Source organism: Stegostoma tigrinum, chromosome 19 (genome assembly GCF_030684315.1).
Source record: "Stegostoma tigrinum isolate sSteTig4 chromosome 19, sSteTig4.hap1, whole genome shotgun sequence".
In the NCBI taxonomy this organism is placed as follows: Eukaryota; Metazoa; Chordata; class Chondrichthyes; order Orectolobiformes; family Stegostomatidae; genus Stegostoma; species Stegostoma tigrinum.
Genome location: NC_081372.1, coordinates 60,030,944 through 60,056,601, shown reverse-complemented (window position 1 = coordinate 60,056,601; position 25,658 = coordinate 60,030,944). Strand labels below are relative to the sequence as shown.

The 25,658-nt window shown below is 43.5% G+C and overlaps 1 protein-coding gene across 2 annotated transcripts in view; it reads right to left on the bottom strand.

Moving 5' to 3' along the window:
• The window catches only part of pigt (phosphatidylinositol glycan anchor biosynthesis, class T), a 36,684-nt gene extending 13,515 nt beyond the window's left edge, over window positions 1-23,169 (bottom strand). For both annotated transcript variants that reach the window (XM_048549719.2, XM_059652886.1), the window contains exons 1-8: window positions 22,898-23,169; window positions 21,449-21,626; window positions 12,074-12,201; window positions 11,415-11,515; window positions 10,543-10,629; window positions 8,233-8,320; window positions 2,556-2,653; window positions 1,204-1,372 (exon numbers count right to left, since the gene is read on the bottom strand). In XM_048549719.2, coding sequence (XP_048405676.1) covers window positions 1,204-1,372; window positions 2,556-2,653; window positions 8,233-8,320; window positions 10,543-10,629; window positions 11,415-11,515; window positions 12,074-12,201; window positions 21,449-21,626; window positions 22,898-23,144 — 1,096 coding nt within the window. In that variant the 5' untranslated portion in view covers window positions 23,145-23,169. The remainder of the gene's footprint in view (window positions 1-1,203; window positions 1,373-2,555; window positions 2,654-8,232; window positions 8,321-10,542; window positions 10,630-11,414; window positions 11,516-12,073; window positions 12,202-21,448; window positions 21,627-22,897) is intronic.
• Window positions 23,170-25,658: the final 2,489 nt, after the last annotated feature.

Genomic DNA, 25,658 nt, shown 5'->3' with positions numbered 1-25,658 from the left:
GGATACAAAGGGATAAAAGTTATGTACAGGTTAATCAGACCTGTAAATGTTTGGGCACCACACTTTAGGCCTTGAAGAGAGGTGTACAGATTTATGCAATGGTTAAGTGACAAGAAGCGATTTTTAAAAAAAGGTGCATTTTCTGGAAGTTAGAAGATTAAAGGGATAATTTTATTGGCGTTTAAGACATTAATGGGGAATGAGTTGGGTAGATTTGGAAAAACTATTTCTACAGGCTAAGATTGGGAACAAGAGGAAAGATTATGAGAAGCATGGGCAGATGAATAGAAAGCAGCTATTCTCCTTAATTGAAGGATCAATAACAAGCAGGCATAAGTTGATGGTGAAAAGCAGGAGGTTTAGAGGGGATTTGAAAAAAAATATATTCAGTGGGTGGAGGCGGTCTAAAATGCATGACATGGGAAGTAATTGAGGCAGGAAACTTCACAACCTTCATAAAGTATGTGGATGAGTTCTTGAATTCAAGCCTATTCAAGGCTGTGGGCCAAGTGCTAGAAAGTGGGGCAGTGTATATTTAAAGTAGTTTAGTTTTAATGAGCCAAAGAGTCTGTTGTATAATGTATGATTCTATGATGTGGGCATTACATTGTTTAAAAATGAGAACCAAGGCTTTCAGAAGTGAAATTAGGAAACACGTTAGAAAGATGGAGATTGAGGGGGGACCTGACTGAGGTCTACAAAATCATGAGGGGTATAGACAGGGTGGATAGCAAAAAGCTTTTTCCCCCAGAGTGGGGGACTCAATTACTAGGGGTCATGCGTTCAAAGAGAGGAGGAAAGTTTAAGGGAGATATGCGTGGAAAGTTCTTTGCACAGAGGGTGGTGGGTGCCTGGAACGCGTTGCCAGCGGAGGTTTTTCGATGCAGACACGTTAATGTCTTTTAAGATATATTTGGACAGGTACATGGATGGGCAGGGAGCAAGTGGACACAGACCGTTAGAAAATAGATGACAGGTTAGACAGAGGATCTTGATCGACGCAGGCTCGGAGGGCCGAAGGGTCTGTTCCTGTGCTGTAATTTTCTTTGATCTGGTCATAAAGAGAAGACGACACTGGAAATTTGCTCAGATTCTCTACAGACTCTCTATGCCAGTGTTCAGTCTACTGGAGGTTCCATCCTCAACTGTGCAGAATCTAAGGTTCCAGTATTGATTGTGTAAACAGTATACCAAAGTACTTACCAAACTGCTTGGACAATTTCCATTTTAATGCTATGTTTAAGGAGTGTGATGATGCGCTGTAAAGACGAGGGTTCAGTAGGTTGTACACAGCATAGGATCTCCATTTCCCGTGCACTGTTGTGTTAAGCGTAGAGGGTGCTGGTGGCGTCAACTCTTGGGTGTCATTAATCTGGAAAGTTGAGAGCAGATTTTTGTTTTGAAGCCTTGTTTTCACAGAAAAGCTACTCAAACTAAACACTTTTCCATATCTTCAGTCCATAGGGAGAGGGAATGGCATAGTGGCATGTTCAGGGGAGCCAGGTTTGAGTCCCGCCTTGGCAAATGGAGGCATTCAAATTCAATAAGAGCCTAATGATGACCATTAACGCATTGTTGATTTTAGGGCAGCATGGCAGCTAAGTGGTTAGTATTGCTGCCTCACAGCACCAGGGTCTCAGGTTCAATTCTACCTTGGGCAACAGTACGTGCAGAGTTTGCATGGCTGTGTGGGTTTCCTTAGGGTCTCTGATTTCCTCACAGAGTTCAAAGATGTGCAGATTAGCCAGGCTAAATTGTCTGTAGTGTCCAGATATATGTAGGCTAGGTGGAGTAGGCATGGGACATGCATAATTACAGGGATTTGGGGTGGGATGCTCTTCAGAAAGTTGGTACCGACTCGATGTGCGAATGGTCTGTTTGCACACTATAGGGATTCCATGAATATACTACAACCACATGCAGCGAAAGAATGGAATCAGAACCTGCTACTAACCTACAAACATCACTCCACTCTCTGGCTTACTGTTCCTCCTCTTAAATCATCTTCCACATCCAAGACAAATGCAGCCCCGAAGATACACATGGTCCAACTTGTACAGAGGATCATTTGGCTGATATCAGCCATGACAGCCATTGAGCTGACTTAACGCAGAATGGTTGGAAACTTCAGCGGTTGATTTGTACCGAATGATTTCTACTGGAAATCGACAACATTATGCATGCCCACGAGTAACATGCATTCCACTTAAATGGCTGCCAATGCTGGCTAAACTCATATGCAAAGAATATCTTTTGAACTTTTGGCATGCAGGAATACACCCACCACTGCCATCACCCAAGAACCAAACCCCGTCCCCCACCACTGCCAGTGAACTAACCTCTCAACTCCCAGAGAACCAAACACGCCAATGCCAGAGAACCACCCTCCCTTACTGCCATGCCACAGAACCAAGGCACCCCCCCCAAACTAATAATCATCACCAGGGAATGAAATCCACACCCCACCACCACCATCACCATCACCAGGGAACCAAACTCTTTGATTTGGATAGATCTTGAGAAGATTCAAACATGGGTCGGAACCTGTTCTGTACCTTATCTCTGTCTGTGATGTCCACATAAATTGTACTTTGCGATGCTAAAGGGCACACCTCTGTCAAGGTCCGTGAAAACATCTTAAACAGTGACCACTCTGCAATATATCAACAATACAACAGAGTAAACGACATATGGCCAAGCAAAATTTAGAAACAGTCTCCGCTTATTTATGGCACAAAGACAGAAATTTCTGGAGAAATTCACTACATCTGGCAACGTCAATGGAGAGAAAGCAGAATTTGAATCCAATGACCCTTTTCTTCAGAACTGAACCAGTTTCTCCAGCAATTTGTTTTTGTTTCAGATTTCAGTGTTTTGTTTTACTGTTTGCTTGTGTGCGCTTTTAGGATTGAGAAATACATTGCTCCTAGTTAGATTAACTTGTATTTCTCTAGGAAATATGTACCTTTTCTACTTAGTGTACCTTCAGATTTTGAATTATTTTTGCAATCTTTGCTTGAACTCCTGGTAGATGAAAATACATATTCAAGACATCTAGTTCCCATCTCTTGAGTTCAGACTGAAAGAGGAATTGATGGTGTAAACAGCATTAGGAAAGTAAGGACCCATGTCCAAATTTGGTACCAGCTGTGATCAAAGGGATATATTTTGAAATGTATAATCAGTAGACTTTGGAGCTGAAAATGAACAAGAATATCAATTATCCTGACTGACCAAAAGAACAGTGGGTTGTTTAGATGCCGAGGGCATCCTGTTCAGGTTGCAACCAAGGACAATGATCATTGGCAAACAGAATAACTAGATCAAAGTATGAATCTAATATAACAGCACAACAAGCCCAAGGCTGCAGAGAGTTAAAAAGTAAGAGGGGAGAATGGCATGGTAGTTCAGTGGTTAGCACTGTTGCTCACAGTGCCAGGGACCTGGATTTGATTCTAGCCCTGGGCAACCATCTGTGTGGAGTTTCCACATTCTCATCATGTCTGTTTCCTCCCACAGTCCAAAGATGTGAATGTTAGGTCGATTAGCTATGCTAAGTTGCCCATAGCATCCAGGGATGTGCAGACTAGGTAGCTGTAAATTAATTAAATCCCAACATTAGGAGATAGCAAGAACGGCAGATGCTGAAATTGGAGTCAATACAGTGTGGAGTTAGAGGAACACAGGAGGTCAGGCAGCATCAGAGGAGCAGGGAAGTTGATGTTTCAGGTTTACACCTTTCAGCAGTCAAATCTCAACATTCGAAGGCAGCACGATGGCTCAGTGTTTAGCACTGCTGCCTCACAGCGCCAGGGACCCAGTGAAGTTTGCACGGGTTTCCTCCAGGTGTTCTGGTTTCCTCCCACAGTCCAAAGGTGTGCAGGCTGGGTGGAGTGGCCATGCTAAATTGCCCGTAGTGTTTGGGGTTGTGTAGATTAGGTGGGTTATAGGGCAATCAGCGGGATGCTGTGTGTCGGTGTGGACTTGTTGGGCTGAAGGGCCTGTTTCCATACTGTAAGGATTCTATGATCTAAGTGATTTGTTCTGCGAATTTGAAGACAACAACGAAGGAGAAGAAATGAAGAACAGAAAGGCACAAATGACATTGGTGCTGGTGATGGAGGAAGATGGTCTCAGGTTACAGCCTGATATTGATCACATGGTAAATGGGACAGAGCAGGTGGCAGATGGAATCAAATCCTGATAAATGCAAAGTAATGCATTTCAGGTGGTCTAATTAGAGAAGGGCATATACAATGAAGTTCTGAAGAACAAGAGGACCTTGGTGTACAAGTCCATAGATTCCTGAAGGTGTCAGCACAGATAGATAGGCTGGCGAAGATGGCATACAGGATGCTTGCCTTCATTAGCTGGGGATAGAATATAGGAGCGAGGAAATCTTGCTACAACTTTCTAAAACATTGTTTAAGCCACAGATGGAATGCCATGTACAGTTCTGGTCACCACATTATTGGAAGGACACAATTACATTGGAGGGTGCAGAGGATATTCACCAGGATATTGCCTGGGATCAAAACTCTCAGTTATGAGGACTGACTAGATAGGCTGGCATTGTTTTCCCTGATGCAGAGGAAGTTGAGGGGTACTGATTGAGGTATACAAATGTACAAAAGGGTACATAGTGAGAATTTTTTCCCATAGCAGAAGGGTCCAAGACCAGACAGCACAAGTTTAAGGTGAAGAGTAAATGGTTTAGAAGAGATCTGAGAAAAAATTCTTTCACGTAGAGATTAACAGAAATATAATATGTGCCGTCTTGAAAGAGTGGTGGGGCCGGGTACCCTTGCAACATCTGGATGACTACTTAAAATGGCAGGACATTGTAGCTATGAACCAAAAGCGGGTAAATGGGATGAGTGTAGTTTGGTGTTTATTGGTTGGCATCGATATGGTGGGCTAAAGGTCCTGTTTCTATGCTGTATGACTATGATAAGTTTCAAACCACACACTATTAAAAGTCATTAGAAAGCAAGACCGTCCGAGCTACAAGAGTGATTGCCTTCTTGTAAGTATAACTGTTGTTGTTTAAACAAGCGCCCTTAAACAGAATCATGGAATTATTATGGGGTAGAGTGAAACCATTTGAATTTTTCTTTCCACTAGCTTCATTTGCACATCACTTTAAATACATGTCTTCCTATTTCTGAAGAAGGGCTCGACCTAAAATGTCAAACTTTCCTGCTCCTCTGATGCTGCTTGGCCTGGTGTGTTCATCCAGCTTCACGCCATGTTATCTTATATGCCCTCTTGTCCTTTTTTTTTGTTTACAACTAGAAACAGCTTTTCCCTGTCTACTCTATCCAGCTGCTCAGGAGATTTGACAGAAGTTTTCAAACTCTTACCTGCCTTCTTCTCTCTAAGGTGGACTGCACATTATGTGCAGTTTTGATCCCCTTATCTGAGGATGGATGTTCTGGCTATTAAGGGAGTGCAAAGAAGGTTTACCAGACCGATTCCTGGAATGATAAGACTGACATATGGGGAAAGACTGGATCAGTCATCAACTGCAAGTTCTCCACCAGGCCACTCACCATCCTGACTTGGAAATATATTACTGCTCCTCCACTATTGTAGCACCAAAATCCTGGGATTTCTTCCCTAAGGGGTCTATGGACTGCAATGGTTCAATAAACCAGCTCACCAACACATTCTCAAAAAGCAACCAGGGACATACAATAATCGCTAACCCAGTCAGCGACACACATACCTCACAACTGAATAAGAAAAGAAGTTTGTAAGATTGAGGAGGTATCTCCTAGAAGCTTACAAAATTCTAACAAGATTAGACAGGGTACTTGCAGGAAGGAAATTTTTCAATGACTGGAGAATCCAGAACCAGGGGTGATAGTCTTAAGGGTAAAAGGTAGGCCTTTTAAGACACAGAAGAGGAGGAATTTCTTCACCTAGAGAGTGGTGAGCTTCTGGAATTCACTGCCATAGGAAACTGTTGAGGCCAAAACATTGAAGACTTTCAAGAAAGATATAGATATAGTTCTAAAGACTAAAGAAGTCAAAGGATACGGGGAGAAAGTGGGAAGAGGATACTGAGATGGATGATCAACCATGATCATATTGAACAATGGAGCAGATTCAAGGACTGAATGGCCTACTCTTGCTCCTATATTCTACATTTCTAATAGGCCCACTTTCTTCAATCTTTACTCACAGTTGAAGTTTCTCGTTCCTGGAAACTTCCCTGCGAATTGCTTCTGCATTCTCTCCAATGCATTCACACCTTTCCTTTAATGAGGCACCCACATGGCATACAATATTCCAGTTGAGGATTGATGTGCTGGACTTGAAGAGTATCCAGAAGAGATTTACAAGAATGATCTTGTGGATGAAAGGCTTGTTAATATTAGGAGTAGTTAAGAACTCTGGGTGTGTACTCAATGGAGTTTAGAAGAATGAGGAGGGGATTTCATTGAAACTTAAAGAATATTGAAAAACCTGGACTGAGTACACGTAGAGACAATATTTCCAGTAGGAGGCGGCCCAGGAGCAGAAGGCACAGCTTCACAGTGCAGGGACAACCCTTTAGGACTGAGATGACAAGGAATTTCTTCAGCCAGAGGGTGGTGAATCTGTAGAACTCCTGTCACAGAAGGCTGTGGAGGTCAATCTTCAAGTATTTTAAGACAGAGATAAATAGATTCTTGATTAGTAAGAGGATCTCGGGGCTCTAGGGAGAAGGCAGAAGAGTGGGATTGAGAAATATTTTAGCCATGATTGAATACTGTGGCAGACTTAATGGGCCATATGGCCTAATTCTGCTTCAAAATCTTATGGTCTTATGGTCCAAAATGGTCCATCTCTGGCAACATCATGGTGAATCTCCTCTGCAACCCCTCCAGTACAATCATATCCTTTCTATAGTGAGACAGCTGCAGGCTAATCAAAGTTCAGTACAGCTCCAACATAAACTCCCTGATCTTATGATTTATGCCACAGTTTATAAGTGTCCCGTATGCCTTTTTACCCAAACTATTAACATGACCTGCTGCCTTCAGGGATCTGTAAACAAGCACTCCAAGATATCTCTGTTCCTCTAAGTTTCATACCGTTCTGCTATTCATCAAGTACACCCAGCCATTTTACTTCTCAGAAAGTGCTTAACTTCTCACTTTTCAGTGTTAAATTCCATCTGCCATTGATCTAAACATCTGATTAATCCGTCCATATCCTCCTATAACCCAAGATCTTCTTCCTTATTTTCAATCACCTGGCTGATCTTTACGTTATCCAAAAACGTACTTACCATTTCCCCTACCACCACCCTCCACCCACCCACTGCAATAGTTTCTTCTACATCAATTATATGTATCAAGAACAATAGGGAGACTGCGGTCCAGTCATACAAACAGCCTTCTACAGCGACCCTGTCTCCTGCCACCAAACCAACTTTGGATCCAACTTGCCATGTTACTCTTTTATCTTCTTTAACAGTCTCCCATGTGAGAACTTTTCAACAGCTTTGCTGAAATCAATATAAATTACACCAACTGCGCCAAGCCCATCAATACACCTGACCATCTCCTTAAAGCATTCAAAATTGTTAGGCATGGCCTTCCTCTGACAAAGCCAAGCTGACTATCCCTGGTCAAACCCTGCCTCTCCAAGTGGAGACTAGTTCTCTCCTTACAATTTTCTCCAATAAATTTTTCACTAATAAGTGACTCACTGGTCTGTAATTTGCAGAAAGAATGTTAATATTTCCAGTATATATCCTGAAATGTTGTGCTTGGCTCAGTTTGTAGTACCCTAACCCACCCCATCTCAAGTCAGAATGTTGGGGGATCAAGCTCCACTCAAGATTTGATTCAATAAATAAGGCTTAACATTTCAGTACTGAGCGAGCTTTGCAAATCATTCAGATGAAACATTAACCCAACATCCTAGCTGGGATGCAACTAGGCAAAGAAAAACAGAGAAGTTCTTCCCAGTATCCACCATCAACATCAGAACAAAACAAAAATGTAGCCATTACCTTATTCCTCCATCAAAAGTGACTAAATTCCAGAAGTACTTATTTGGCTGTAAAGCATTTTAGGAATTCTGAGAAAGATGTCATGTAAGTGTTTTCTTTTACCCATTTTAACCCTTTGATAAAAAGCCCAGATGCAAAACATAAAGCTGCCCTTTACCCTCAGAAAGAGGTTGTAATGTCTCATCCCAGAAAATTTTCTATCATTTCATATCTAATTTACCTACCTCGTTTACCAGAGCCAGAGGCATAGAGGTCAAAGACGACAGACAGGGTCTGGGTCAGCTCCCAGGAGGTACTGGTACACCGTTCATTCTAGATAGGTAGCAAAGAATACATATTCTTCATATAAGAATGCAAAAATATAAGGTGCACCAATTTATAAACATTACAAAGACCTAAACAAACATACTCAAATATACTGGTAGACAAACAAGGAATTGGTGGTTGTAGCTCATAGTGCGGGACAACTTCGTTCTTCTGTTGACAGAATGGAATATCAGACAGGGAAAATTCTTTGTATTTATGCCGCATATGCGTATGTTTAAAAATAATAGACTAGATATTCCACACAATTCTGATATTACTGCAGTACTAGACACTGGATAATTTTGGGTCCAATTTCAATTTCGTATTATATTAGGACTTGGAATACAACCCAGAAACACATGTTGCAGAAGAATTAGATTGATATTTGAAGCAAGGAGAGTGTGGGTAATGCACTAGAGAAAATAACAATGGGGTCAGTCTCATAGGGAAGGCGATAAGATCTAACTTTGGTTTACAGCACATGTATAGAAATGCACAGAGTGGAGTAAATAAGGTTGGCAAGCTATTGATGTAGATAGCCACTTGGAAATTTTATGGCCTGGCACAAAAATTTTCCTAGATACAAAGGATTCAGGAAGGACAGAGAGGGAAACAAAGGTAGAGTGTGATTTAAAGAGAATATTACAATGTTACAGAAGGAAAATTACTAGTGGGATAAAGGACAGGGCTTACTTGATTACAGATAGGAAACAACTGACATAACATTACACTGTGTAAATCTATGGACCATCAATTAGTGGAAAACTAGAAGTGTACATCTGTTGGGATCTTCAAAGAGTGGCAAAAATTGTGGAGTACTGATAATGGAAGACTTTAATTATCATAGTAACATGGGCAGTGATAGTGAAAATATCTACAAGGGGCAGAGTTTATGAAATATGTTCAGGAGAATTTTTTTAGATCAATAAAGTTTCCAATCCAACAGGAGAGGAGGCATTGTATGGCTGGATCTCTCTGGGAGAATGAGAAAGGCTAAGTGAATCAAGTGTCAGCAGGTGAACATTTAGGGGACAATGAGTTGTATCGTAAAATTTAGTTATCTGTGGAAAGGGCAAAGAACAATTTACTGTAAAAGTAAGATTCTAGGAGAAAGTAAACTTGAACACGTTAACAGGTTAATCTGTGTCAGATAAATTGGGATCAATGACTGGCAGGCAAACTGAAACAGAACAATGGCTGTATCTAATCAGTCTGTTTGAAGGCAGTCAAGACATTTTATCAAGGGGAAAAGGTAAAGCAATAAAGCCATGGTTTCTAGGATAACATAAAAGATAGCAAAGAAAGCATGTACATGACAAATGTCAGGTTGATGAAACAAGTAAGAAGCCCAACACATGATGCATGGAGGGAAGTGAAAAATAATTGCAGAGACAAAGACAGCATGAGAAGAGACTGGCAACTAGATTAGAACAGAATCCTAAAATGTTTTATGGGAACATATAAAAGTGTAGCAAGAGGACAGTGTGGGGCCAATCAGAACCATAAAGAGAATCTGTTCATGAGGGCAGAGGCATCGGTGTTTAATAAGGAAGAATATGCTGTCAAATCACAGTGAAACAAGTGATAGTCAAGATACCTCTGGCTGGGCTGAAAATTGATAAAAAAGGGAGAGATTAGAAAAGCAGACTGCACTTAAAAGTTGTTGAATTATCAGGGTTGGATGCTGAGGGAAATTACAAAGACACTGGCCATATTCTTTGGATACATGGGTGGTGCCAAAAGAATTGCAAATGTTACAGCATGTTCAACGAGGGCTGTGAGAGTAAGCCCAACAACTAGATCAGCCAGGCACAGAAAACCTTTGGAGATGATAATCCAAAACAAACTTAACAGTCATATGGACAAATATGGATTCATTAAGGAAAGGAAGGCATTAATTTAGTACGGGCAAATCTAGTTTAACGGACACAATCCAGATTTTTAGTGAAGTAACGGATGGGAGGAATCATCCAACAGATGTACAATGGGTTCGGAGACTTCCTGTGCTGTAAAATCACTGAGACTCCGTGCTTTGTAACATTTCTCCAATATGGTACATATTTCATCAAAAAGCAGCAGAAAGGAGCAGTTTGGAACCCAGTAATGTGAACTGCATTGAAAGCTGGGATGTTTGCGAAAGAATTACATGTGAATATCACACAAAACTCCAGTCACTCTGGTAAAAGCAGCTCCAAGTTGCACTACATAATCCAATGTTTAACACTCACCCTACAAATGGGTCTGACATGGACAGCTTGTGAATGATAGTTGGTGTGAAACAATCGTTCAGCTTTCAGCAGTACTGCCAATCCTGCCTATAACACAAAACACCTCTTGACAAAGAGCAGGCAAAAGAGAGAACAACAGGGGTGGAAAACAGAATTGATAAAGGTAAAAACTTACTATCGCAATTTCATGAGCCTCATATCCTAGCACACGTGACGTACCAGATGTCACAGGCTCCATCTAGTGTACACTAGCTACCACAACTACTGCTGTTCCCACTTTCAGCTTAATCTATGAACCACTTACTGAACACACAATATCTCTGTAATCAAAGGAGATGGGATTCCAAATAAAGTGAAACTGTGGATGACTTTGTAATAATAATAACAATTCCACAAACCCTCAATCTCCTGACAAACTTTAAGATGGTCATTGCCCTTTGCCCAGCCCTAAACTCTTACATTCATTCAACCTTGGTCCAACCTCTCCAGAGAACACTGTGCCCCCAGTGTCACTTCAGCAGGTCAAACTCAAGCATGTTTCAATTTAGGCAGGGCAGCCCTTTTGGTTCACCCCATCTCTGGTAACCAGCTAGAACACAGTTCATGCAAGATGCATGGTCGTCACTTATGCATTATGTACTGGTTTTTACTGCATTTTACACAAAGGATTTCACGGCTCTTTGCTTTGTATAGTAAATACATTTCTTGTATTACTGTTATTGCTGCATAATTGAACATATTAGATATTTTTCATTTGACTTATTTCTAATCTTTGCTAGTGTTAATCATGTGCACAAACTGAAGTAAAAACACAATGCATAGTTAAGTTTTATTTCTAGCCCCGTTAGTGATGTTTCACTTGTGCATTTTACCTTTGAACCACAGGGTAGAAGTTTTTTCCATGGAGTAAGATTTTCAGTGCAAACGATTTCTCTCGGCAATACTGCATACCTGAGGAATTTATGGTCTGTTTCTACAGGAAAATATACAGATAGGGTGAGGTATCCCGACACCAGTTTATAGTACAAGACGCAAAACAGGAGGCATGATTACAGCAAGTATCCTACTGCCTACTCAGGTTGATACAACCTGCATTCAACTGTATGGGGCATCTAGTTTGCCAACCTGTTTACTTGCTTGAATATTTTCAAAACAGTGTACAAGCAACCACGAAAGCACAAAACATACTAGTGAGTGAAAATGACCAGTAATGATCCACAGCTGGTGGAATAAAACTATCACTACTTTCCAAAGTATAACACACTCACTAACACGCTACTAAGTTATCTACATAGTATGGAGGAATGGGAAGCAAGGAAGATGGAGAAGTGCAGTGAGCAATAAAGAGGGTAAGTGCCATGGAAATGATGGTGAGGAAAGAAGACTGTTACACAGTCCAAGGAATTGAGGTTGGGGTGAGTCCCAAGAACAAGGGAGTGATTTTACGGAAGACTGCTACACATATACATATCAAATATAAAAATGCATCTATAAAGACATACACACACTAGCTGAAAAATGTAATGCTTACCATTAATGATGCCAAGAGGTTTAAATGAAGCTGTTGGAGTAACTGTGTTTGTTGAGTCAATGAAGTTAAGAGATGCACAGAACAAACCAGACAGCACATTAGTCAGCTCCTTCCAGGTGGTGTCAACACTGTGAACAAAAGGTTCATCTAGGTTAAGTTCATATAGTCAATACATAATGTACATGCAGAGATGTGACAATCAATCCTTAACACATGGACAAAATCAGCAGTCTCACTTACAAACTGCACCTCACCTAATTTCAAGGCAGTGCTGACAAGCATGATGAAACTTTACCTCATTCAACGTAACACACCACTCATACAGACATATTCAATAAACAGAACCACAATGGTCTAGGCCCGAAACGTCAGCTTTTGTGCTCCTGAGATGCTGCTTGGCCTGCTGTGTTCATCCAGCCTCACATTTTATTATCTCACAATGGTCTGAGTACCAGCTTTGTGGTGTAGGCTCATGTCCATATTGGAACAAGCATCATACAACCAGTTGGGCAGATAAGTTTGCAATACAGAGTGATACCAAGTTAAACTACGACCAGTATAATGACAGGGCAGCTCTATGGTCCTGCAGGGCTATGGCAATGTTACCTTTATACAAATATTGCAGTAAGTCATCAGGCAAACCACCATATTCTTACACACAGTGAGATGTTTTAATGGGTTAACATCCCATAATTTTTTATGCTCCTTCCGTCCTCATACAGGGGTATGTGAACACTGTCTCAACTTCCTGCCCAAATAGGATTGGGCATGAAACATATGTGGGAGTGTGAAACATCTGTAAACACAAAGCATTAAGCTCTGTAATCTTTATGGCTCTACCCACACTGATTGGTACCCCTGTTTCTGCTGAGACGGCCAGGTCAGTGACCTTTAATCAAGCCAGGCAGTTGTCACCACTTGAAATCGCATCCTGTCGTTACCAGACACTTTGTGACAATCAAAGTTGTATCCTGTTCTCAGATGTAGTACTTGTTTTAGGTATCTGCCAATTCCAAGGGTGTAAAAGCAGGGACTGTCCCCTGTTTGGGGAGAATCATTCACGATACTCAGCACTCTGTGTTGGTTGCGCACAGCAGTTCTCCGCAGAGGGTCTCTGAAAACAAACCTAACATTTGGCATGCGAGCAGGGTTCAAAAATGTACAGAGGTCCTATGTGGAGGACTGAATAAGTGATTATTCGAGGGTTGGTGATGTGAGACAGACGGCCCACAAGGTATGATTCACCTTGGTCTCTCTCACTAAGCTACCACTTGTGCGACCCCTCATCCCTACGTGGCTCTGTACTGATGGAACCCTGAGACGACTCACTGAAGGATCCTATGCCTGGAGGTTAGAGTCCCCAGGGCTATGATAAACTAATTCCAGGAGGTTAGAATTTCCCAGTGACTAGGGTTCGAGTCCCCAGGTCAGTACAGATTGATAAACTAATTCGGCAGGGAGGTTAGAGTCCCCCTGGAATTCCGAGGTTAGAGTCCTCCAATACCGGGATTCAAGTCACTGGAATGGAGTACCTAAGGTAAAGGATAACTACAGTGTCTGTCTCAACTACCCTGCCTTAGACCGGTCATTAAGAGGGGAAATGCCCCACGCGAAGATCAGGACCCTGAAGTGGGTGTGGAGACCAAGGATACTGAACTAGTATGCAGAGATAAGTAATAAGTTGAAGCGTTAAAATGGGACAGACGTCGGATAAGTCGGGTGACGGAACGCCTTTGCATCGATTATGTCAGGATGACCCCGAAAATGAAGAAAGGTTCAGACGTCTGTCGGCATGGCTAAATAAGATATTGGGAAATGAAATTTGGCCAATAGGGGGATCTTGAGACGTAGATAAATGCATAAAAGCAGAAGAGGCAATTTGGAAATGTAATACGGGGACAAAACAGAAAACTTTAATATCCAAGTGGAGAAAGACTGCTGAGGAAATAACAAATAAATCTAAACAGGCCAGCTGGGAGAATAATGCACGTCAGAGAGGGATTACCATATGTGATAATGAAGGGAAACCAAAAAACCTGGGAGGTTTTAAAGCTGCAGTGCGAGGATCATGAAATGAATGAAAGGGAAGGAGATAAACAAGAAAGGCTGGGAAGGGAAAGACAAAACAGAGAACAGAGGGACTACAGCGGCAGGCCAAATTGATGAAAGAGAAAAATCGGAGGTACCTCCTGACATATCTGGCTTGCCGATGTTGTTCCAAAGTAATGACACAGACAAGCAAGATGAGGAGGACTGCAGAAGGCACCGCTCTGCCCCAACGGGATCACTGCCCCCCTCCACAACTCTACCCGCCTGGACTCTAGCTCTGGGATTCCCTCCTTGTTCTCAGATTCTTCCTGCGATTTATTCTTTAGTCACTGCAGCCTCTAATGTTACTCTCCACCAGCCTCTTACTGTCTATACCTCACATGCTGTTGTAGTCCCCCTCATCTCCCACCAGACTCAACACCCTACCATTGCACATTTAAGCTGCTACAAAGTAGCACTCCTTAACAATCCCGTTTTGACATTCTCTTTCTGCTCCACTATTAACCCAGCCACGTTTTTGAGTGCGCCGCCCCGCCAGATGAGGTCTCAGAACCCCCCCCCATGACTGCTTACTAAGGAAGCAATTTTTAACCTGTCCCTGCCCAGACCTTACTGGCGTCCCTCTCCCTACTCCGGACCTTACCTTGTTTACTGACAGCAGTTCCTCTATGATCCCTTGGGTACACCCCTCTCCGTATACACAATTGTCAACGTCGCCTCCACATTAGAACTGGCAGCATTTGACCCCCCCCGGTGTCTGCTAGAAAGCAGAACTTTTTGCCCTCACCTGTGCTTGCATTCTAGCCTCAGGGAAGGCAGCAAATATTTACACTGACTCTCGGTATGTCTTTGGCATCTCCCACAACTTCGGCCAGTTGTAGTCTCAGTGTGGGTTTTTAACATCCTTGGGCACACCCATCCAGGATTATTTGTATGTCCAAGGCCTTCTCCAGGCAATCCTTCTCCATAAACAATTGGCCATTATCAAATGCGCTGCCCATGCCGCAGAGGGCATCGCTCGTGCTGATAGGGCTGCCAAACAGGCTGCTGCAGATCACACTTTTATTGTGCCCTCTGAGCAAGCAGGCAATAAATTGCTCACGTGCTTCGAACACGACGGGCATGCCAGATATTGTCACTGTTCAGCACTGGCAGGGGGACGCCCCTGCCTCTGAAAAGGACATTTGGAAGGCACATACATGTTCACATTTTGCATCATCAGGCCTTAGGGTTACTCCAATCAGCCAAGTGTGTATACCTGATAACAAAGTGTAGACCTGGATGAACACAGCAGGCCAAGCAGTATCTTAGGCCTAAAGGCCCGAAAGATCAGCTTTCCTGCTCCTAAGATGCTGCTTGGTCTGCTGTGTTCATCCAGGTCCACACCTTGTTATCTTGGATTCTCCAGCATCTGCAGTTCTCATTATCTCTGTGTATTCCTGATGCTTTGTTGCCTTTGCTGATTATCTTCATTCTGATATCCAACTTGGCAAGGGGGGAATGAGAGGTATCATGCTCCGTACCTTGTGGCACCCCCGACTGGCTGAGACAGCCCAGTCTTGTAAAGCATCATGTTTGACTTGCCAGCAAAACAATGTTGGTCAAGGGGTGAGATGCCCACCAGGAAGAACACTCTTGCCAGGTGGGCCATTGAAATGCATTCAGCTAGATTTTATTGAATTACCGCGTGTACACTGCTATAAGTATTGCCTTGTGATTGTTGATGTATTCAGTAGATGGATAGAGGCTTTCCCAATGACACATAATAAAGCCTCAGTGGTGGTAAAACTGTTATTAACTGAAGTAATACCAAGGTTTGGAGTGCCTTGACAAATTAGATCGGATAATGGCCCCCACTTTCTAGGAAAGATCAGTAAGGAATTGTGTGAAACAACAATTCCACTGTGTCTACCACCCCCCAGGCGGCATGGATAGTGGAAGGAGCTAACTGAACTCTCAAAGCTAAATTGACTAAGCTAACATCTGAAACCGGCCTTAACTGCTTAAAGGTTATGCTCCTAGCTCTGTACCACATGAGAATAACACCCCACTCTACCACTGGACTCTCGGCAGCAGAGATAGTCTATGGCTGACCCAGTAGGGAACACTGGGATGCCAATACTGGCCCACTCACCCAAATAGACTTGAATGTTATGGGTGAAGAAATGCATAATACTTCCAGCAGCTAACGTCATCTCTAAAGTTTCTCCATTCACAGGTAAAGTGTGCCTTCGGACCAGCTTCGCAGATATCAGACCAGGACCTTAAGGATCAGAATTGCTCTTCGTGGCCACAGACAGGAGATTTCAAGCTCGGACCAAGGTGGAAAAGGCCATTTTAAGTGTTTCTCCAGACTCCGACAGCACTTAAAGTCAAAGGGCAGAATCGCTGGATCCACCTCAGTGACTGTAAACGATGGGTCCCCTCACCAGCTTGTAATTAATCATTGGACTGAGTATTGTTCAGACCACGAGAGGGTTGGAGGACAATTTGTTTATAAGACACATATCCAACTGCATGTTAATCGAACGGTGTGTTATCCGCTAGCACAGTCTATACAGGCTTTATTTGTAGCAACCCCAGGATGGAACCCTCACCAACTCTATGAAGTAGGTTATTCTGGTGAGCCTTGCCAAGGGGAGGGAGGAACTTGGAGGAGGGGTGTGCAGGGTCAATGTGTGGAATTGATAGTTAACGGCCCCTCCAATTGTACAGGTACTAAACCTAAGTCTAAATCTGGGAAGGAATGGGCCAACAGCACAGATCCTACCAGCTATCCGCTTTGCTTTAATGGTACTGCAAGTTGTTCTGTATATGCCTTAGTAAACGTCACCAACCATCGCCATGATGCTTCCTAGCCCCGTCAGAATGTAAAACGAACTTGTACAACTAAAGGAGGGCTATTGAACTGCAATAACACAATGTGAAGCTGGATGAACACAGCAGGCCAACCAGCATCAAAGGAGCAGGAAAGCTGATGTTTCGGGCCGAGACCCTTCTTCAGAAAAGTTGAACTGCCCCTGTTTGGAATCAAGCCCGGTAAACGTAACTTCAGGCATACAGTGGACTTGTGGGAGTTGTAATGGCACCCACAAACGAGGTATGGGATATTTCTGTTTCACTCCTCAGACTTCCAACCATTTAAGGGTCAATCCTCCTGGAATAGTTACAGGATAGTATGTGAGTCTGTCACCTGCTACCATGCTAAGAAGGGATTTGTTTTGCTTCTCAATGGGACCTTGTCTACTGCTACTCCAACTTCACCGGTGCTGTTTGCTGTTGGGGCCATTGGGCATCTCACAGTCCCTTGTCCCCAACGAGCACATACTCGACAACGAATTGCCACATGCTCCATAAGCAAAGAGTTTTGGGCTGAGTAGCAGGATCCAGTAACCCTGGGCTCACCCTTAGGATATGGCTTCCTGGGAACTGTCAATTTGGGAGTGTCCTCAGGGACGGTGTCCGCTAAAAACCGAAACTACCTTGTATGTGGACTCACGACAGCAGAGATAATCTATAGCCGATCCAGTAGGTCACCCTGGGATGCCAATACCGAAACAGCACAATGTTGGCATTGGAAGCAGTAAATCAAGAATTAGCCGAACTTCGGATCTATGCTCAGCAAACCCAGTATGCAGTGGACTATCAGCTGGCTCAACAAGGAGTATGTACAATTATAGGGAATAAATGCATTACCCATGTTACCGATGAATTCTATAATATTAGTCAAGCTATCCAAGCCATACAGGGTCAGTTGGACCAGTACAGAGAAGGACCCCAATCTGGGGAAGGATGGTTGGGATGGCTTCTGGGTGGTTCTTGGGGCTTATACCTACTGTAAGAATCGGTTGTCTTATTGATTGTCGTAATTGTTTGCTGCGCGTTCCTGGTATGCCTGAACTCTTGTTGCAGAATTATTACCAACAGACTAGTAACTCCCTTCTTGGCCCCGATAGAGGTTATCATGGAATGATAAAAGGAGGGAATAAAACGAACCTAACAGCAGCAAGTCAATATTAAACATCTTCAAGTAAAAAAGGGGTTATAGGCCAGGGTATGCAGACAGAATTCAGTTCTTTTTCTTTCAAAATATTTTCCTAATAAATTCTTGGGGAAGTTGCCTTTTTAAACACACCAAAGCTTAATCATACCTTCCCATTAATATTGGCACAGCATTGCTGAGATAGAAGGGAGCATGCAAGAAGCATGCAACAACAAATGCAGAAGTATTCAGCCCCTCAAGCTTGCACCATCATTCAATAAGATTACAACTAACTTAAACAATTGGCTTCAACTGTTGACCCATATGCCCACAAGTCCTTAAGAGTACTGATTTCAGTCTTAAATGTACTCAACAACTTGGCAGCCAAAGAACTGAGCAAAGAGATTTCTTCCAATCTCAGTCTGAAATGGGGAAAACCATTCGCTGGAGAAACAGCCAATCTGCATTTAGCTTCTCAAGGTCGTAAGTTTATTTCACAGATCACTTTTCATTATTCTAAACACCCTACAATACATACTCATTATCCTTATCTTCTCCACATAACAGCCCTCTCCGGCTGGCTATCTTTATTGCAACACTCAATAGACAATAGGTGCTGGAGTAGGCCATTTGGCCCTTCAAGCCAGCACCACCATTCATTATGATCATGGCTGATCATCCACAATCAGTATCCTGTTCCTGCCTTATCCCCATAACCCCTGATTCCACTATCTTTAAGAGCTCTATCTATCTCTTTCTTGAAACTATCCAGAGAGGTGGCCTCCACTGCCTTCTGGGGCAGAGCATTCCATATATCCACCACTCTCTCAGTAGTGAAGAAGTTTTTCCTCAACTCTGTTCTAAATGGCCTACCCCTTATTTTTAAACTGTGTCCTCTGGTTCTGGGCTCACCCATCAACGGAAACATGCTTCCTGCCTCCAGAGTGTCCAATCCCTTAATAATCTTATACGCCTCAATCAGATTCCCTCTCATCCTTCTAAACTCAAGTGTATACAAGCCCAGTCGCTCCAATCTTTCAATATATGATAGTCCCGCCATTCTGGGAATTGACCTCGTGAACCTACGCTGCACTCCCTCTATAGCAAGAATGTCCTTCCTCAAATTTGGAGACCAAAACTGCACACAATACTCCATGTGTGGTCTCACCAGGGCCCTGTACAGCTGCAGAAGGACCTCTTTGCTCCTACACTCAATTCCTCTTGTTATGAAGGCCAGCATGCTATTAGTTTTCTTCACTGCCTGCTGTACCTGTATGCTTGCATTCATTGACTGATGTACAAGAACACCTAGATCTCGTTGTACTTCCCTTTTACCTAACTTGACTCCATTGAGATAGTAATCTGCCTTCCTGTTCTTGCCACCAAAGTGTATAACCGAACATTTATCCACATTAAACTGCATCTGCCATGCATCCCACCACTCACCTAGCCTGTCTAAGTCACCCTGTATTCTCATAACATCCTCCTCACATTTCACACTGCCACCCAGCTTTGTGTCATCAGCAAATTTGCTAATATTACTTCTAATGCCTTCGTCTATATCATTAATATATATCGTAAACAGCTGCAGTCCCAGCACCGAACCTTGTGGTACCCCACTGGTCACTGCCTGCCATTCCGAAAGGGACCCATTTATCACTACTCTTTGCTTCCTGTCAGCCAGCCAATTTTCAGTCCAACTCAGTATTTTGCCCCCAATACCACATGCCCTAATTTTGTTCACCAATCTCCTATGCAGGACTTTATCAAAGGCTTTCTGAAACTCCAGGTACACTACTTTCCACTGGTTCTCCCGTATCCATCTTCATAGATACATCCTCAAAAAATTCCAGAAGATTAGTCAAGCACGATTTCCCCTTCGTAAATCCAGGCTGACTCTGACCTATTTTGTTATTGCTATCCAAATGAGTCGTAATTTCATCTTTTATAACTGACTCCAGCATCTTTCCCACCAAGGAAAGTATATCCTTTCTTCAATACGGAAACCAAATCGTACAAGCTAAACCCAGTGTAATCTCTCCAAGGCCTATTCAATTCTAGCATTACTTCCCCTCTCTTGTACCCCAGCCTCCTTACAAGATCAGCAGACCTTCCAAGTGGTTTTCTGTACCCACACTTTGTGTTTAGTGTGTGAGGAAATCCAAAATGATTAATGTTTAAATAATAGCTTTTCTCTACTTGCTGCCAAAGTAAATAACCTCACATTTGCTCATTCTTTTGCAAACACTGTTTCTATCTCATCCCTTCACTTCCCAGCCAAGATTAAATAATCATGAGCTTTGCTATATTAGACTTTGACAATAATACTGAGAGTAAGGCATTAATGTGGATCACGAACAACAGACTCTGACCCTTGCAGCACTCCAGTAGTAACAGCCAGCTAACCTCAACATTACTTGTTTATTCCTGTTTCAACAAATTTTCTGTCTATGCAATATATTAGCCCAACCCACTGAACTCTCATCTTGCACAGAACCTTGCCATGTAACTTTTTAAATCGACTGTTTTTGGAAAATCTAAGTACCGTACACTGCAACATACAAATCTACCTGCCATTCAAGATGATCTGCTATTTTCTGCCCCAAATAATGTTTTTTTTCTACACACTTGCTTTAAAATTTAATTCCTCTTTTTTAGCCATGACATTCCATACTCACATTAGGTGTTAGGCTTAGTTTTTTTAGCCCACATGTTGATGTTCTACTTACTTATAACCAGGTGCCTTGGGATCCAGCAGGCAATATGGGATGTCCTGCATAGATGTGCAGGAATTTAAGCTCACGCCCATACAGCAGACCCCTTACAGATTCACAAATATTGCGATCATCACATCAATATTCCATGTACAAGTCAAGCCCCATTTTAGAAGCAATTTTTCGAAGGCCAATTTAAAAGGTCACATTTAAATTGACCCTTATGCTTATGCTGCATCCCCCTTTATCTACCTTACTAATCATACTCTCAAGATGTTTTATTGGATTTATCAATAATTATCACTTTCATAAAATTAAACAGATGCTGCCTAATCACACATTGATTTCCCTGGTGCCCTGTTACCAGTTACCTGATAATAGATTCTAGCAACTTTGCAATTTATGATGTCAAGCTACCTAGCTTGTAGTTACCCATTCTGTCTAGCGCCCTGCAATTGTGATCCTGCTATTCAAGAAAGTAGGATTAAATTAAAAAGTGTTCGAAGTTTACACAGGCAATGCATGTCAAAAATATGAACGTAGGAATTTATAATAGCAGAAACCAAAAGGAAGCACACCCAGACTCAAGAGGGTAAATATCGGACAAGCCAAGGTAAGCGTGTGACTTACTCCGACACTGACGACTGGAACCAGATCCAAAGCTCCGCTCCAGGTGGGGCCTGCAGGAAAGGTTGCCCCCACCGAGACCGCCTCCAGAAACCATGAGTGAAGGAGAGGTGCAGCTCGCGAACCGAGAACTTGGAAATTACTTGTCCCAGTGACTTTGGAAACAGCCTGTAGTGAGACACTTTAGAAAGAACCTGAGCATTAGTAGTGGAGCATTACCACCAGAATTTCTGGAATCAAAACCCCAAAGGGATAGCACTTGATCACTCCATAGGATGTAGAAGCAAAAACTGACCATTCACCTCATCAGGTCTACTCTGCTTTCAATGAGATCATGGCTGACCCAATTATGAACTACACTTTCCTGCCTTTTCTCCATAAACCTCAATTATCTTTCTGATTAAAAAATCCATCAATCTGAGCCTAATGTCTCAACATCGAAGGCCCTCTGTGGTAAATAATTCTGCAGATTAACCACCCTTGAAAGGAATAAATTCCTCATCACTCTTAATGGACCAGTGTATTTCTTATGTATAGACAAATAGACACTACAGGCAACAACATGGTAACAAAAACTACTTCATGTTATTTTATCCAGGCCAAAGATAAACAGTTAAAGATACAGCACACACCTCTAGTTGATGCTGATCCCCATGGAGCAGTATTCGGCCCCTCTAGTCGATGCTGACCTCCAGGGAGTGGAGCTTGTCCCCTCTAGTTGGTGCTGACCCTCAGGGAGCAGTACTCACCCCCTGTAGTTCACGGCTCAGTGAAGCATCACTCTGTTGACCCAGTGTTTGCTCTTTGACCCCAGAAGGCGATGCCACTTCTGCCCTGGCAACGGGGGCTTCCACAGTGGTGGGGCCTGTTCTTGCTTTCATAACTTCCTCCAGCCCAACAACTGTCCGAGATATCATCACTCAGCTAATTCTAGCTGCTTGAGTATCTCTGATTATAACTTGTCCAGCACAACTGTCACCTAAGGCAGTCCTTAGAATTTACTGAGATAACAAGCTGGATTAACTCAGCAGGCCAGGCAACATCAGAGGAGCAGGAAGGCTGATGTTTCGGGCCTAGACTTCTTTTTCCAAAGAAGGGTCCAGACCAAAAACGTCAGCTTTCCTGCTGTGTTGCTCCAGCTCCACACCTTTATCCCTATCACACGGGTCTGTCTCCCCTGGGACAGGTCTCACCCATCAAATAGCCACTCCATCACTTTATCCCTCTCCGTGCCTCTATTGCCCGCCTCATGTCTGTACCTCAACCCGGTGTATGTCCATGCAACCCTCCCCCACCAAAGGGCCCTCATGACGATACATAGCCCTGTCGCTCTCCCACAGTATGCCTGCCACACAGAGTCTCACCTGACAACCCGGGCCCTCACCCTGGAGGTTCGCTCCCACAGCATACACCCACCCTGCACGCTTGCACTCCCCCGGCATTGAGCCTCACCCCTGCTGTCTTTACTGTCCCGCGTGTCCAGCTCCACATCCCAGCGGGTGCGGAACTGGAAATCCGCCGCCAGGTCCCCGGAGCTCAGCGGCTTCAGCACCAGTTCCTCCTCGAAGCGGTCCCGCTGCGGACAGAGCGGGGGCCCCGCCACCAAAGCCCGGCCGCCCCCACATAACAGGGCGCAGGCGGCGAGGAGTAGGAGGCGGCCGCGGGCCTGAGCAGGCCCCATCACTATGGAAACTGCCATCGCCAGAGCGGAAGCGGCGTCGCCTTCCGAGGTCAAAGAGCAAAGTTTGGGCCAACGGCGTGACGCTTCACTGAGCATCAACTAAAGGAGCCGAACAACACTCCCTGGGGGTCAGCATCATCTAGAGGGGCCGAACGTCACTCCCTGGGGGTCATCATCAACCAGAGGGGCCGAGCCATACTCCCTGGGGATCAGCATCAACCAGAGGGGCCGAACAACACTGCCTGGGGGACGTCATCAACCAGAGGGGCCGAGCAACACTCCCTGGGCCGAGCAACACTCCCTGGGGGTCAGCATCAACTAGAGAGGCCGAACAACACTCCTTGGGGGTCAGCATCATCTAGAGAGGCCGAACAACACTCCTTGGGGGTCAGCATCATCTAGAGAGGCCGAACAACACTCCCTGGGGGTCAGCATCATCTAGAGAGGCCGAACAACATTCCTTGGGGGTCATCATCAACTAGAGAGGCAGAGTAACACTCCCTGGGGGTCATCATCAACCAGAGGGGCCAAGTACCACTTGCTGAAGGGCCATGCTCCCTAGAGGGACTAAGAACCATTCCTAGTGGGACCAATATCAGCCCGAAGGACCGAATACATAGAAACAGCCTGAGGCCATTTAGCTGGTGAAGTCTGTCCTGCTACAAGATATATTTTTATCCACACTAGCCCCATAACAAATGTCATTGACAATCAAAAATTTATCAATCTCTACTTTTAATATATGCAAAGACTGAGTTTCAGTAGCCCCCAAGGGTATAAAATTCCAAACATTCACTATTTTTGAGTAAAAAAAAACTTCTCATTTTGGTCCAAACTGGCAATCCCCATATTTTCAAATTATGCCCCAGTTCTGGACTCCTCAACCAGGAGAAACTTTTTACTTGCATCAACTTGGTCTCTCCCTTTAGTACCACCAGCTGATGGGCCAACATCAGTTAAGGAGCACACACCATTCGTTGAGTAGGGGGGCTGAATACAATTCCAGTGAAGTGGGGAGCAGCATAGATTAGAGGGTCTGAAAACTTGAGAAGCCTACACAAGAGTTTGCGTAAGAAACCCAACATCAGTAAGTCAGAATCTATATCAATCACTGTCATGTATTTCATTTATTGAGAACCAATATCAGCCACGTAATGGTCTGATGTCCATTGCTGATAGGCCAGTGTTAGTCACTGAGCTGTTGCATCTCACAGCTAGTATCTAGTATATCTTTAGCAAACATGCTAGTGTCAAGGCATCTAACCTAAGGGTTGAAAGGACTCAGACTGCATCTTATCCCAGAGCCACTTGAAGCATGCTGTGCCGATGGAAGTGTGGTGCTGTTTAGCCCAGATGCTGAAGTGATTGTGACTGTATTATATCTACATACAAAGAGCTGGAATAAACACTCATTGAATCCTTCAGAACCACATTACCAATGTCTATATTATGGGAGGTTTCATTTCATTCATGAGCTGTGGGCATCACTAGCTAGTCCAGCATTTATTACCCATCCCTAATATCTCTTGAGAAGGTGGTATTGGGCTGCCTTTTTTAAACCAATGCAATCTAGGTGTTAATGGTAGACCCACAGTGCTGTTAGGGAGGGATTTCCAAGATTTTGACCCAACAGCCCTGAAGGAACAGCAATATGTGCCCATGTCAGGATGATGAGCCAGTCAGAGGGGAACTTGTGGTGTTCCCGTGTGTCAGACCTTTGTCCTTCTCGATGAAAGTGGTCATGAGTTTGGAAGGTTCTGCAAAAGGACCCGTGGTGAATTTCTTTAGACCTCGAGGATGGTATACACTGCTGCTGCTAATCATCAATGTTTGTGGATGTGTGTCAATCAAGTGGGCTGCTTTGTTCTGAATGGTATCAAGCTTCTTATGTTGTTGGAGCTGCACACGTTGGAAATATAGGATGATAGGAACAGAGTAGGGCATTCAGTCTGTCAATCTTGTACCATTTGATACGATCATGTTTGATCAAACACCTGAAAGCCTTTGAATCACACTGTCCCCATAACAGATGCTATTGGTAATCAAGTATTATTAATCTCTAAATATACTCAAAAGCTTAGCTGCAACAGCCATCTGGGTTAGAAATTTCCAAATATTCACAAGCGTTTGAGTGAAAAATATTTCTCCTCATCTCTGACTCAAATGGCATCCCCTTTATTTTTAAATAGTGCCACCTGGTTCCAGACTCTGCAGCCAGCCAAACATCTTACCGAGATCTGCATTGTCCATCTTTTTAAGTACTTTGTAAATTCCAATGAGACCACCTCTCATTCTTCAAAACTGTGGAGATTACAGGCCCATCTTGCCCAATTGAAATTCAGACAGTCCTGCCATCCCAAGAACAAGCCAGGTGAACCTTCCTTGCACGCCCTCTATGGCAAGAATATCTTTACTGAAACAAAGACCAAAGCTGCATACAGTACAGCTGTATGTCTACTGAAGAAGTATTACAGGACTCAAAATATTAATTCTGTTTTCTCTACACGGGTGCTGCCAATTCTGCTGAGTTTC